Source organism: Acanthopagrus latus, chromosome 3 (assembly GCF_904848185.1).
Source record: "Acanthopagrus latus isolate v.2019 chromosome 3, fAcaLat1.1, whole genome shotgun sequence".
Taxonomy (NCBI): domain Eukaryota; kingdom Metazoa; phylum Chordata; class Actinopteri; order Spariformes; family Sparidae; genus Acanthopagrus; species Acanthopagrus latus.
In genome coordinates, this window is record NC_051041.1 from 4,757,823 (window position 1) to 4,773,826 (window position 16,004).

Genomic DNA, 16,004 nt, shown 5'->3' on the forward strand with positions numbered 1-16,004 from the left:
GATGGCACTATCATTGCTTTAGAGGGGAAAGCCAAGTGGGCTAATAATAAGTGGTATTCACTATATAAATGTGCTAAGCTAGATCCTTATGAATGAATGATGCTCTGTACAAGTTGCTCTAAGAAGGATTAGCATCCTGTTACTATGGAAACTGGCAGCAGTAGTGTGATAGCTCCATAGTACCACTGATAGTCAGTTGATCAATAAATTCATCAATAAAAGGATTGTTTCAGAGCTACCTTGATATAAACCTTGAGTCCAGCCTGTACAAGCAGGATGCAAACCAGCAGAACAGTGAATCAACCAGACTCATGAATCAGGAAGCAAATGAGGAACATCTTGACTTTGATCCGACTTCCTGTGTCTGCTTTCTAATATGAAAATGACTATCCAGGTCATGCCAGCCATTGTTCACCCAGACACAATCAGGTGACTGGTGCACCACCTTGCTGGCTGGCAGCTCTTATCTGCCATGCTGCACATGTTGGACCTGTGCCACTCCACCCAGGGCCAAATGTCTCACCTCTCTGGGCCCACCAGTGATTTCCCAGTATGCAAAGGAGGCTGTCAGGTCAGAGAGGACACAGACGCTCTCCAAATTCTCCACAGAGGAATCTGTAGTTTTAAATTCAAAGTGAACTGAATGAATCACTTGCACCACGATAATACTAACAAACGTGTGCTGCTGTCTCTGTGCACAGGTGTCAGGCCACACTTCAATGACAGAAACATTACACTTCCTGTTTCTACATCTCCTCTTGAACCAAAGTGCATCTGGTCAAATCAATAACAGAACCAATTACTGCCGGTCACTGCAGCATGCACACTGAACACCCCATTCAAACATGCTCTCAGCGTGGTCATCATCTGCAGAGTGAAAACCACTGAAGAAGAGAAAAAAGTGGGGCGCGTTGTTACCTTTATATTTCTCTCTGACGTTCTCATAGGCTTGCACATAGTCCTGCTCCTCTGCCAGCCGCTGACCTGGGTCAAACATGGGCATGGACATGGCCTGTCTGATACTGAGCCGGAGTTTGGGCACCTTCCTCTCTCTTCAAACTTTCTCTAAACTTCCCACTGGCACTGCACACCTCTTCTCTTTTGTCTCTCTGTGCCCCTCAGCGCTGATAGACGCCCTCCTGGCTGTCTGTCCACCTATCTGTCTGTCCCCACCTTCTTCCTCACCCACGCTCTGTCACTGTATTCCCTCTATGAAGCTGTAGATTTCATTCCAGACCACCACCACTCCCCTCCTCTGCTTGAGAAATACCCACACAGGCACACACACACACACACACACACACTCACACATATCAGACCCTCCCTCTTAAAGGCACAGAGGCCAACACACACCACAAACACAGACACCGGTTGAGCCGCAGATCCCGCAAACACACACACACACACACACACACACACACACACCACACAGGCCAGCTCCACCTCTGATAGAGAGACACACATGGCTACCTCGATGAAAAAACAAATGACGGAGCTGCGTGGGGTTATTTGAGTTCCTGCTGCTGGAGAAACTGGGGCACGGCACGCAAAGTGGATCCTGCACTATTCACAGCTTTAAAATAAACTCCCAGAACACTTCCACGGTTCTCCTTAACGTCACGTCATATTCCCAATGCTCAATGACGGCATATTTTTTAAGCTTAAATGCCAGAGAACCACACCTCTTCAGTACAGGCCACGACACTGGGTCACTGCTGGATTACAACTCTGACTATGACTGGACATGTTTAACAGCAAAGGGACTTAAGATAATCCTTAAAGACAGAACTTCTCATTCTTTGAGAAGAATCTCAGTGTTTTACTTGTGCCTAAACCAAGAAACCAGCCAAACGACAACAATAAACACCCGTGATCCTTTTAAATCTCACAGTATCCATCAGTTTTGACTGCCCTGGTCTGATTTAGCTGTGGGAAATGAAAAGGGACCATCAACAATAACCAACTCTAAATGGGAGAAAGATACAGGATTAGTCCAATTCTCAGGCCCCGTCCTTGAAGGAATGTTCAGCCCACACTGCCAAGAAAGGAGTAAATACATCAACTACTCCATTCAGAGGAGTCACAGACCGTCTCAGGATGAAGCAGTGACAATAGTTCATCAGGACGCCAAGAAAAACTGCCAGCCGTGCAATATTCCTACAAGGAAATAGTGCTTGGAAGAAGCACTGAGAACTTTGACAGGAAAATTGGAAATGTTCAGAGGAAATATACTGTGAATCACTCAAAGAGTATTTCTTTTCCAAAAAGCTGTATGTCCACACAGAAACTCTGCAAGTTCTGAGTGGCAGCTGAGTAACTGAATCCACACACATTTCCACCACATCAACCTTCAGCAATCATATATAAACATATCTACTGTCCAGTTTCTGAAGTGGGAAATTAAAGCACAATATAATGTCCTCATAAATTCCCCAATTTTAATCGAAATGTAGCGTCACTGCTCGCTTAACACCACAAAAAGCAGTCAGAGGTGAAGTTACACCTGCCAGCGATGGTGGAAAGTACTGACGAGTCATAAATCTCCAAAATTACAACGTACTTCTCACCTTTAGAGTCACCTATCGAGTGTGTATTATTGTGCTTGGGGGGTGAACGAGGGAATGATTTTGGACTCGCTCGAACAGGAAGTGCACGGGTGGAACAAATAACATTAATGATCGCTCTGTTCCATTTAGGTTCCCCAACAAACCATGATGATGTGACAGCGAGCCAGCAGGCACAAAACCAGGACCTGAAAAACTGACGCCGCTGAATCCAGTCGCCTTTAGTGATATTGCTTTTCCTACTTTCAAAAATGTCCTTCAGCTGGCACATCTAAATGGAGTGAAGCTGGAGCTGGGTCATATATTGATATCATATTGTTGGATTCGGGGCAGTATGATGTTGTGATATGACATTAGTGTTGTCTTTTCCTGGGTTTAAAATGCTGCATTAAAGCACAGTGATATAATTTTTCAATAAGCAGTATAGTTGCAATATCAATCAAATAAAATCAAAAATATTTGGAAGTTTGATTTCAGTCTCATGATATATATCGTGCATTGAAATATAGACAAATAAATTGCAGTATTATTTTAATGCCATATCACATTATCAGTTCCTTTATTTATTATCAGAGTTGCTTCATTAGTCCTGCAAACGTGGAACATTTGTGCATCACGGCAGCCAAAGGAAAGTTCAATATAACAATAAAAGCAAGTTAGTGCATGAATTTTGTGCAATTTACAAAATTACTTGAACAAATGCCAACAGAAACAAAGCAGCTTACTTGCTATCAGGGAGTAATACTGGTGATATATTAATATTCTAGTAATCGAAAGGTCGCTGGCTCAAATCAAGTTTTTGCACGTCACACCAGTCAGAATGCATCTGAACTCTCACATACTCGCAGCACATGGGTGTGTTATCACTTTCTCACACAGCTGGAGGAGTTCGTGTTTACTCAGCTATCAGCAGAAAAAAAAAGGAGACTTTCAGCAGCACAAAACTGCAAATTGCAAAATTGACACGCATAAATCCTTCAAGTCGGGAATGTGGAAAATGTTATGAGAACAGTGTGGCAACTTTGAGACACCCGAAAATTACTCAAGTGTTTCTCAACCAGTGAGTTACAACCCAAAACTGAGCTGCAGAACAGTTGTGATGGTGATGATGATGATGATGATGATGATGTTGTGTTCATCTGTAATGAGGCGCAGCACCCAAAGCCTCTTCAGTGGAGCTTGTTAAAACTCTTTCTTCTATATTCATGTGATCAGTTTTCAGAGAAGAGAACCTAAGGCTGTCACATTATCAATATTTTAAACTTTGATACCATACTGGTATAGAAAAACCACCATATAATGTCTTCACTCACACAGTTAAAAGAAAAGAAATCCTTGACACAAAATATGGGATTTGTATGATCAACAACATGCACACAGAGCTGCGACACAAAGAGTCAGAGAGTGAACACATTAGTAAAAATGGAAATAAATATCTGTGCAGCCTTGATCGGTTTGTTTAAATACCCTCTGTTCTTTCAATACAGTCAAATGTATAATTAATGGACACTGCATTGTTTTAAACATGCGATATCGATATTTTTAAGAACTTTATGAGCAACTATTTTTTTCAGATTAACAGATTTCTAAGTGTCTTAAATAAAATAAAAACATTAACAGCAGGGAGACAGTGGGAGTGCATGACTATGGCTTAAATTATGATAATACTGAATTTATTAAATATAATGATTATTTATGAGGAACACACTCCTGTTACTGGATGAAAAAACATCATTAAGACACCTAATAAATGGATCAGAATGAATGAATAAATAAATGTCAGAAAATAACTTCAGTGTCTCATTTGGAGTAAATGGCAGGAAGTCTTGCAGTTTAAGTGACAGCCACCATGAAACAAATCAGAGAAAACAGACAAACCTCCAGAAAGTATCAACAGAAAATCAAGGAGAATATTGCTGCTGCACAGCAAAAACTGTTTGACAAGTCTCCACTGGGGACCGCGGTGCAAACCACCACATGGACATGACAGCTCATCCCCAGAGACCTCACCAAAGTAAAACAATGAGACTCGCACAGATTACCAATTTAAAACTGATGGATTTATTCTATGATTTTATGTTTGAATCCATCTATGCCACAGTGTGGGTGCAAAAAATAAAACCCCATCCCTCTGTTTCCTCATCACTGCCCAGCAGACGGTGCCTCTCGGAGAGAAAGTCTCACTTTTGTCTCCCTGTTTGCTTGTCTGGCTTTGGCTCGGGTGACGGACTGCCGTGCCAGCCAGCCCTCCCACACATCACCAGAGCAAAGACGCTCCGCTCCGGCTGTGCCACTAATTTACGTTCTCGGCTAAAACAAAAGAAAATAACAACACTTCCAGGAAGGGATCCGACGCCCCCTCGGTGTTCATTGACTGTTTTTTTAGTGTACCCACTGATTTGTGTTTGTTAGACCTTGTGTGGTTACTAGCTCACAGGTTGGCAGCCTGAATACTAATTATAGGTTGAAATATAGTCAGTGAGGGGATAATGTGCTGCACAGTTATTTATGACTGCAATCACATTAGCATTACTGTTTTATGTGTGTAATTACTGTTACTGTGGGGACGATCCTGGAGGTCATTGACTGTACTACACTCTTTCGCCTCCAACCTCTTTATTGATATAATCCATGACAACATTCTGTGTACGGTGTCCCTGAGGGATCAAAACACAACATTTCAGGAAACATTTGTTAAAAGTTGTGTTTTCTGAAAGGTTTGTTGTGTTTTCTCCTTCAGGGCCACCGTATATTTTGATTACAGTTCAGCTTATTTTGTTGTACTTCTCAAACTACGGTGGCCCAGAGGATCAAAACACAACATTTTATAAAATACAACACAAACACATTATTTAAGAAACTAACCCTTTCTGAAATGTTGTTGTGTTTTAACCCCCAAGGTTACCGTTAGTCCTTCTTATGGTTCAGATTATTTTGCATACTTTTTAAACTACGGTAGCCCAGAGGGCCAGAACACTACAACATTTCACAAACACAACATTTTTGAAAACATGTTGCCTTTTGTGAAAGGTTGTTGTGTTCTGACCTTCAGGGTCACCAAACATTTTGATTATGGTTCAGATTGTTTTGCAGCACTTTTTAATCTACGGTGGCCCTGAGGGTCAAAACACAACATATCAGAAAGGGTTAGTCAAATGATATGTTATATAAAATATAATAAATCAATCAATTTAAAATTCAAGTCAAACACAACAAATATAGACGAAAGAATAAATGGTAACAGAAGGGAAGAAAATTAATCAAAAAAGTTTTTTGGTTATTTAAATTTGTATTTAAGAGTGAGTCATAAAGCTCTGGTTGATTTGAATACATTTGTCTACCGTGTAAACACAAATAGCCTTGCAAATTTGTTTTAGAGGTCATAAAGTAATGTAACAAGTGATGTGTTGCTCTGCTTGTGTGGTACAGATTCAATCAAAGCCGAGTGTGATTTACGGCCTTGTTTGGCCGATGACCACAAGCTTTTCAATTTCTCTTCTGTTGTTTTCTGCGGTCATGAACATCTGCTCAGCTGCTGACTCAGCACCACATGTCACTACTGTGACTCTGCACGTGCAATATGTATTGATGTATGTCCTCAATATGGAATACTGTACATGACAGCAGATACGAGCCGCACAGTAAGAGAGGGGTACTTGGAAACATGCAGACGCGCCTCGCTGCACTTTATCTTTGGATACTGTCCTCTAGTGTCCAGCATGAATACTGCACAAACTCCTCTGTCCTGGTCCATGAGCACCAATCTGATCACTGAGGTAAACAGCACTCGACAGTATGTAGCTGCAAGACAAGTTTCACCAAACTTCAAAACGGGTGTCCCTCATCTGTTAACACTGGAGGGAGTAGTAGTAGTAGTAGTAGTAGTGGTCAACATTTGGAGACAACTTCAGGACAGTGACAGGACAAAACTTCAGGAAAACATCATCACAAAACTTTGCACCTGTGTGCCGCACAAGAGTACCTCCGGATCTCTGAGGCATCCTCACACGCCGCTGACGCAAGCTGCCACAGAGAGGACTGTAAAATGTAAAATCAATAATGGATCCGCAGTTTAATATTCTGACAAAAAACTGCACAGAGTCCCGTGTTGAAAGCAATTCTGAATAATTCATTTGAATCTATCATCTCGACTCAGAGTTCCTTGAAAACTGAACAAAAATGTGAAAAACTACAGCACGGCAAGTCTAACCAGAAATTAAGGAAGGAAAAAGCAGCTATGGATGTTTGATTCAGGAGGAAGAATGAGATCAATCTGAAGTTACGACATCGACAAGACAGGAGTACTCTCAGAGATTCTTCATCAATCTGTCTTAAAGCCTTATCTCGCCCTGCATTTAGTGAAGTTAAACACCATTCGGTGATGTTCCCTGGATGAAATGTGGAAATATTTACTGCAACAACAAGTTACTCCTCTCCTACACAGTGGTGCGTGAGTCATTTGTCTCTCTCAGCGAAGAAGCAGGACGACTGATTATAAGTTTAGAACCTAAAAAAAGACACAATAAACAAAACTTGATTTTGTTTTGTGTGATCAAGAAGCGACCACAGGCTAAAAAAACAGTCCAGTTTTTCTGGTTACCACTGTTTTCATACTCCCGCTATACTGCAACTGTGTCAATAAACACATGCTAATGATCTGAAAAACTCTCAGACAGATGTTACCCTGCACAGCTGGATGATCATGTGGAAGAAAAAAAGGTGTCTGCTTCTCTGAGGGTGCATGTTTCAGGTGCAGAGACTGGCTGAATGAAATGAACAACATCACAGAGCTGAAGGTTACGTAACAGGCTGATCCTCTGCAAAACCCAAGAGGGGTGAACAAAATTCTTCAAACTAGAGGAGTCAAAGGTTTGTGAGATATCGTAATGAGGCCCTGCTGGAAAACCATAATAATATGCAAAGGACGAGTTAAGACGGCGTCTCTTCTCACTCCACAGAGAAACGATGATGTAGACTCGCAGAAGGTGGATGATTAAAACAACTGCTGATCAGAAATGAGTCACGTTACATCCCACTGTACAAACACAACTTTAAATGATCACACACTGATTATAAGAAACCATGCTGAGTGCCTGGTATATCTCTCATTCACTTATAATCAGTGGGTTTATGTCGACATCTTACTGCTTTCACTTGTCGTAGAGATCTTCAGTATTACAGCCACTGTGCTGTGTGTGTTGATATTTTTAGTTAGAAAACAACATCAGTGACATAAAGGGAAGGTTTCCTCTCAGACGTCCTTCTGAGGCACTGGGTGAAATGTTTCACCCTCTATTACACTCAGATTTGATCAGAGGAAATCTAAGTTTAAAGTAATGAGACTGCAAGCTCGTGTCTCTGTGAGCCTTTACTTGAGCTACAGCAATAGGTTAAGCTACGTGCTAATGCTAACTTTAGCTAACAATCCCACGGCATCTGTGCAGTTGGTGCGTTTGTAGTGTTTTGGCTGTGACTTTCCAGTCATCTGTAACAGGAGATCACTGTTTGGCACATCGGCCCCTGGTGGTCATTAGGAGCCATGAGGATCACAACACATGACTGAACCAGGATCACTCCCCTCCTCCATGTGATTCTGCTGGTCTGTGTAGCCAGTCTGTTCTTTCACCAACTCTGTACTGTTTTATCACTGTGAGTCTGTTGGAGCATCAACAGAGCGACCGTCAAGAGTCACAGCCATCTGATCAATAAACCGGCGTGTTGGAAAGCCACAAACACCTTGACAGGTTGTTAGTGACATGTTAGTCAGTGTCGGCCGACGCTGTGTGCCTCTCAAACTGTCTGCAGCTTGATAACAAATGGTCCTGTCGTCATTCCTTGTGAGATAAAGCTGCATCTCCAGCCTCGCGTGCGTCTCACAAGGCTAATGAATCGGGCCAGGGCCATTATGGCAGCAAGCCAACAAGACAACATTGAGACAGTCGCCTTTTATCTAATGTATTTCTGCTCGCTACTAGAGGCACTACAGGAAGTCATGAGAGGGATGTTTAAATATCTATCTCCAGAAGTAAATCATCCAGATATCCCACCACGTCCCAAAGCTCTCGCTCATCACTCAGAGTCATTCGATCCTGCTGCTGCAGAGACAGTAACATCCAGTTTCACAATACTGCTGCAGTACCCCACCCCATCAAATCAATATCAGGGACGATCGGGGAGGGTGGGGGGGGTGTAGAGGTCCGTGTTGCTGTTTGTGGTCCAAAGAGACAGCGTGAACCCAACACCCACCCCGAGAAGTGCTGAGGCAGCAGAACAGAGGCGAACGAGCTGCAGAGCCTCTGCAAGATCTGAGGTAGACAAAGAAACAGTCCCTGTAGTGTGAAACCTCCCACGAGGAATAAATGAGCATAATGAGAGATTAGCAATAATGATGTTATATAATATATCTCTTTCAACTGCCCACAAGAGTCTCTGAGGAAGGGCTGAGTGTGTAGGAACAGCAGATTTTCACATTTTCTTCTTTTGAATCACTTCCATCCACTGCGAGTAAGAAAGCATCGAAATCAAACAATCATCCGGATCAGCAGCTGCAGTCGGGGTGTCTACAGGTATCACACACTTAAATCTAAAGCTGTTTAAAACCTTTTTCTAGAGAAGTCTGAACTAAATTTAAGACAGATTGTTGGAAGGATCATTGTTTTCTTGTGCCAACACTGCAGGTAAGGACAAATATTACCTTGCACAGGCAGGTTTTATGTATGAGGGTGCGGGATTATCAGAGCATGTTGGGTTCATCTACATTTCATCAACAGGAACAAGTATGAAGTAAAACACAGTGCAAGAGGCTGGTTTAAAGATTTGTAACATCAGAAATGTGGACAGTCACACATCAGAGCCATAAGAGAATTTTGACCTCACAAATTCGACTTTTAGGGCTTAGTATTAATACAATTCCAATAGATCTATCTATCACAGTGTATGAGATGGACAGTATATTCTTACGAAATGTTGTCAATGGGCAGCAGGTGATGAGAGCAGCACCAGTGTGAACTGCAGAACAGTTTAGGTGTAACGATGACATGAAGAGCAGCAAACGAGCTGTGAAGTAATCCCGTCACGTATGAGTGATTTGATCTGTTATGCTTGGCTGAATCCAATGTGTGTAGAGAAAATGTGAAAGAGACTGCAGAGCTATTGACAACAATGACGAAAAAACAAAATGAATGAAGGAAAGCGAAGGAAAGCATCAAAATGCCAAACAACAACCAAGAAAAACAAATGCCAACGCGAATACTGCAAGTACTTACATAGATAGCAATGGAATATAAAAACAGAGTATAAGAAACTACTGGCCTACAGATGCCAAGATATCATCTGCACGCAGGTCTAAATGATAGTAAAATATAAAGGTCTGCATCATCACAGGTTCTTATTTCACACAAACACAGAGAGGAGTCGAGATATCAGCTCACAAAATGCCTGTTAGCAAAAAAATCCAACCAGAATCACACACAGCGACAACTTCAAATTCAAACTGCAGTTATCAACTATCAGAAGCCGCCCCGAGCGTTACGATCGATCGATCAGACGAGAACCTCCTTATGTAATGCTCCACGAACAACCAGTGTTAGCAGCAGTGTTACAGCAGAGTTTGTAAAATGAGCACTAGAGCAGAACATAAAGAAAAATAGTGGGCAGAACGTATAAAGACACGTACATCCCCCTCACAGACACTTCTACTTCTTTCTGTGCGAAACATCGTACCTGCAATGCGGATGACGGCCCTCTCTGCCGGGTCCAGCACGTCTCCGGAGGCTGACTTGGAGCGCTTCATGCGATGGTGTTTGGGCAGGTTCCAGGGCAGCGTGTCTCCAGGTGATGGAGAGTAACTCACCGAGCTCAGGTCACTGGAGCTCTCCTCCGACGCCGCCCTGACCAGAGGCCTCCTCTTGGGCTTGTCCTTCACCTCCTCCATGGTCTGGATGAAAATCAGTGGGTAAAAAGGAGAAGCACACACTTACAAAACCTCTCAGAACAAGAACAAAGAACACAGAGCAGATCTGGTGACATCACATCTGAGAGGAGGCAGACATCTTTAAAGCTGATATCTGTAGAACTCCCATCAGAACAATCTCTAGGAACAAACAGCACTGAAGGACAGAGGGGAACATACATTTGTGATTATTTTGGATGAACTGTTCCTTTAAACGTTCAGGCTCTCACCAAGGTCTGTAGGTTATCTTGAGAAACGGGTTCATGATTTTTGGTAGGACACATTGATGTTGAGTTTTTTTCAAATGTATCATTTTAACTCTTTGAGCACCACAAGCTGAGAGGACAGACAACTCTAAACTCACATCAGAACAATCTAGCTGGATAAATAACACCACATGTGTTTTTGGTTTTGGAGTGAACTGTCCCTTTAAGACAAAAACTCTCTCTCTCTCTGAAGATGGAGTATTTTTGGGGCAGGTGCTGCTGATGCACTGGACGACGTCACCACACTCCCAGCTCTCTTTTCAGCTGAGTCACCATCCAGCTCGCAGGATGCTCTCCACAGGGGCGCTGGCTGCAGCGCCACAGCCTCTCTGATTGGACGGCAGCAGACAGGAGCAGAGTCCCAGGAGTAATGTCTCAAGTGCACCAGACACAGTTCATGCTCAGGTTTTGATTTAGCTGGGTGCTATTTATAGCTACACACCGGTTGTTGTTAGGACTGCAGCACTGCAGCACTTTTTATTTCTTGTATTATTGCAAATTTCCATCTCTGATGACAGTTTGTACTCTGCATGGACAGATTATTACTTGGTGTGTCACGGTTCTCCAAATCCATCATTCAATTTAACTTTGGATTTTAAGGTCACGATTGATTTTCTGCCCCTACGACTGCTGTTTATAAGGATCACAACAACAGTTTGACTTCATCCATGATGGCTCTTTGAAGGTTAGAGTAAAGTTCAAATAACATCCATCAAAAAATTAAAATCCTCTTCAGTGATTCAACAATAAACAATAGAAGAAATTCAGTTTGTTACAAAGTTCAGTCTCTCAAATCTGTCCCGAGAAAACCCTCGTCTCAAACAAATCAATAAAAGATCTTTGGCGATGTTATCGGTTTCGTTCAGACCAGTTTTTCCTCCACGAGTAAACGCTCTTCTCAAAGAACTCAATAAAGGATCTCTGATGCAGCTCTGATGCTGTCAGATTTACCTTCTCACCGGTTGCTTGTTTGTCTCAGTGCTGACAGGATAAGTGTCTGGATGTGCTGCTGCAGGCTAATGCTAAGCTAGCTGTATCCTCTGAGGTGTTGTTGAAGCGAGGGGGGGTGATGGTGTCGATTCTGCATTTGGATTGTCGACAGGGTTCATTTTCACATTCGATCTAAATCACGACACCCCGTTTTCTTTCCAGGAAAACTTGTGTCATTCAGGTTTAAAATCAGTGCTGCCCCTCGATATGTGACAGACAAACTAAAAACACTCTGAAAAGTGGAGCAGTAACACGTTATTCTCGCCTGTGGCAGTTCATCAACTGATCCTAATGGACACATGGGCGTCGAGCCACCATCTGACCGGTCGGCTAGCACAGCTGCGTGGATTCATCTTGATTTCATAGGATTCGGTCTTTCATATGTACGACAAACTGAGCTGCGTGAATACATCAGGAAAATGCAGCCGAGGCAGTTTGAAAGGTTAGATACAGTGGAGGGGCCGTGTTAAAAATTCATAGCTTCAAAAATAGCTCACACAGCAGAGGGAGAGATCTAGAGACCGCCTCAAAGTTCTCACAGACGCATCTGAATCTTTCTTGTGATGCTGTAGATCAGTCGAGTGTGAGTCTGTCTGATCTTTGATGCCTCTGAATTGGTCATTACTGTTCTGCAGAGCACTGATCTGTTCAAGTCACACGTGAGAAACATCTGCAGCTCTGACTCTGAGGCGGCTGAAGGTGCTAATTGTATGAAAAGTTCATTTTTGAGTCTCATTCACAACTCATCAAAACTTGGAAGCTTTGGGATGTCCGACAATCATCCTACATCCCACAGTGAGCTGGTGATGAGACTCAAACTTTGCTTACAAATATCACCTTTAAACCTCCACTACGGTCACCTCTGTCCTTCTTACTCTCACTCATTACCATTCACACGGGCTTTCCTTTCTTGTATGGCCTTCATCCAAGCAAGCTGAAAGCATCAGGGTGAACCGTAGTTACCAGGCAACCCCGGCGAGCCTCAGAGAGCATGCTCCACAAACTCTCAGCTCTTGGAAATGGAAGAAAGTTAAGTGTTTGCGTGCTGGCATGAACAGACTGAGACAGCGGCTGAATCACTCTGACAGCTGACCGAGGCTCTCTCCCCTCCCCTCCCCTCCCCTCCAGACTGTGAACAACTGAGGGGACTTCATTAGGAGCTGGATCTGTTGATCATCACTTTGACAGGTCTGGATCCTCCCCAGGACAAAATAACAACTTGAGCTCACAGTCCCACCTCTCTGAGAGGCAGCACCGCATGGCCACACCTGAAATCCTCCGCAGTGTGGACACACCTGATGGGTGCACCTGCTGGGATTTTTTTTTTTCCTCCATGCAGATGAAAACACGTTTCTCACACTCGTTCCAGGACGGATATTTCTCATCTGCATGTTTTTTTTAAAATGACACTAAATCATGTGATGAGAAGCGTCAGCGATGCGGCAAAAACGCAAAACTATAAATAATCTGTATCCTTTTTTTTTTTTTTTCTTTTTTACTCACGGCGAAAATATCCAGGACTGCTGCTGCTTTGGTCCCCGAGTAAACAAGCGCACAATATCCGTCCACTGCAGCGGTGCCGTCGGTGGATTCGTCCCAGTTAGATCCGCTCAAACTTGAGAGCCATCATCCTCCTCCTCCTCCTCCTCCTCCTCCTCCTCAGCCGCAGCGGAGGCGCGCCTGCGTCCTGCAGTACCCCGGCTGTCAGACCCGGACCGATCCGACCCGCTCCCTCTCAGTCCTGTCGCTTGTCTCCGGGCGAAGTTGTCGCGAAACAGCAGGCGCGAACCGAGACGAGGCTGAGAGCTGAGGTCTGACTGCATGCACGTCAAAACTGAGCTCAGGTCAGTTTGATCGCAGCGAGCGATCAGAGGCTGCTTCACACGTCACGCCGCCACAGTCTGATCTGTGATCAGTGTACGTGCAGACACTTCACACCTTACAGATGCTGTGTATCCGAGAGGCAGAGCCAGCTCCGTCCTGCTGAGCTCAGCATCTGTCTGGCACGTGGAAACAGATGTGCTGCTGTGATGTAAACATACAGCTGTGATCACACTCAATGGGACGAGGCAGATTTAACTCCTGTATGTGCACTCTGGACAAGACTCAACAGTACGACACATTTAGAAATGATATTTTGGAGCTTCCTGGTGACTAACCGTCCAGACAGAAGCTCCCAGCTTCAAACAGAGAGCAGCCGGGATGATGTATTTTGATTTTTGTAGAAAATGAGTTCTGTTGTAACAAAGGTTACAACATCAGCATGTAACAAGATGCTGATGACCAGGGGCGGACTCAAGGTGGGGGGACCCGCATGCAGAGATTTGTGATATATTTATAGTGAAGAGTTTTTTTTTTCACCATGTTTTGTCCACTGGAAGGACACTTTATCATGTTTAATATACCAAAGGACATCCAAGACGGCACTTGCTGTGTTTTTTTTTAAAACATCGGAGCATCAGGGGGGCAATCGGTCCACCACTGCTAGTGATAGTAAAAGTCAGAAGCCAGAGCTGGGAATGACTTCACATCTGAGTTGACACTGTTGGTACACAGCAAGTAAGAAAACCAGTTCCAGTCAGTTTAGCCTTTGTTAGCCATTGACATTAAATAAACATGTCCACGGATCAAAGTTGGATAGTACTTTGTTTAAGGCTGGTTTCATGAGACACAAATGAGTCTGAAGTGCTAATAAACAGTATCTTCTACAGCCTTTACAGCTGTTGACGAGTGCAGCAGCCATCTTGGATTTTGAGGTCTGTTCCAGTTGAATGTGACGACTGGGAACTTGGAAATTAAGCAAGATAATCTTCACAAATTCACACAACTTTCATGATTTTTTTAAAGCAAAAAATGCAATCAGCTGAAGTGAAAAAAGTTAGCTTTAGGCAATAAAGGAACGACATCACCGTCCCACTGACTGTTTTCAAATACAGGCTCAGAAAAGGTGATGACAACTGCACGGTCTCCATGACAACTGAGCATCCATCCACTGTAAAAAGCCCTGAAATACAAGATAATTTGAGCTTGTGCTGCATATTTTTTCACCAAGTTAAAATATACCATCACGATGATATATAAAGTATAAGGTGATTAACACAAATATCAACTTCATTGACAACTATGACCCATAAATATGAATATCTATGCAAAAATAACATTCAATACGAGGAAACACTGTCAGTGGCACCCAGCAGTTCATCACATCTACTGTATCCTGTATGTTTCAGGGTCTGCCAGCTGAACTCTTCCTGCACTTTACACTTTGATTTCACAGACATGCAAATCAACAGCAATTAATCAGGAAATCAGTTCCATTTAGTCCCCTGTTGCCCTGCGACTTGTTTTGCACTCTTTCTTTTTTGCTCAGAACGGTGCCGAGTTGTACTGAGTCAAATTAAAAACTGTCGTGCTGAGCCATTACATAATCACAACAGCACCATGAATGATAGACTGCTTGTTTATGTGGCCGTACTACATTATTAGTCGCCCACTTGGAGAATGAATCAATGGGCATGGAGAAGTTGCAGACCGGGGTAAGGAGGGGGGGCGGTGACGTGTTGGCTCGCTCCCACTCTGAGCCTGCTCTTGTATTCATAAACCATGCGTGCCATCATTTCTGAATGCCGATGTCTGTGCCAGCATTGTACCCATTGTGCTGAGGGGTCAATCTGATCAACCAAGGGCTTCATGACGCCAGAGAGCAGCGGAGCTCTGAGGGAGGTGAAGGATGTTAGAACTGCTGTGGTATGAACAGTACATCAGAACCACATCGACTCCTTCAGTGAGCGAGCAACACTCCACACACCACTGGTCAGTGTCCAGTGTAGGATGAATAATTCAGATCCTTTGTGTAGGTAAAAGTACTAATACCACACTGTAGGGGGCAGCTTGACCGCTAACTGCTGCTCAGTATACTCTTTTCTGCAGCTGTCTTTGGCTGTAGCGGCTAGCTGCCATTAGCAGGTTAGCTCAGTTTGCTGTGGAGCATCTAGTTGACTACATTTTGGCTGGACCTTGACCTCATTTCTCAGGAGAGTCACTGCAGGCAAAGGAGCTCAGGTAAACCAAAGGGAAGCGACCTCCCAGTGAACACGACTGGACACCCAACTGGGACTGAACACAACCTCTGAGACAGACGGGCGCCAGCTCTAAGACAGTACAGAGGTGATTTACAGCAGGTCTGATTTTTTTATTTATTTACTGTAAGCTCATGAGGAGTGTACGTCTCAA

The 16,004-nt window shown here is 43.5% G+C and overlaps 1 protein-coding gene across 5 annotated transcripts in view; it reads right to left on the bottom strand.

Moving 5' to 3' along the window:
- Positions 1–14,546, bottom strand: part of pleca (plectin a) — a 105,202-nt gene extending 90,656 nt beyond the window's left edge. For 2 of the 5 annotated variants that reach the window (XM_037092479.1, XM_037092478.1), the window contains exons 1-2: positions 13,275–14,545; positions 10,287–10,500 (exon numbers count right to left, since the gene is read on the bottom strand). In XM_037092479.1, coding sequence (XP_036948374.1) covers positions 10,287–10,497 — 211 coding nt within the window. In that variant the 5' untranslated portion in view covers positions 10,498–10,500; positions 13,275–14,545. Of the gene's footprint in view, positions 1–918; positions 1,160–10,286; positions 10,501–13,274 lie in introns of those variants that run through there. The other 3 variants (XM_037092490.1, XM_037092487.1, XM_037092477.1) reach the window with 2 other exon arrangements.
- Positions 14,547–16,004: the final 1,458 nt, after the last annotated feature.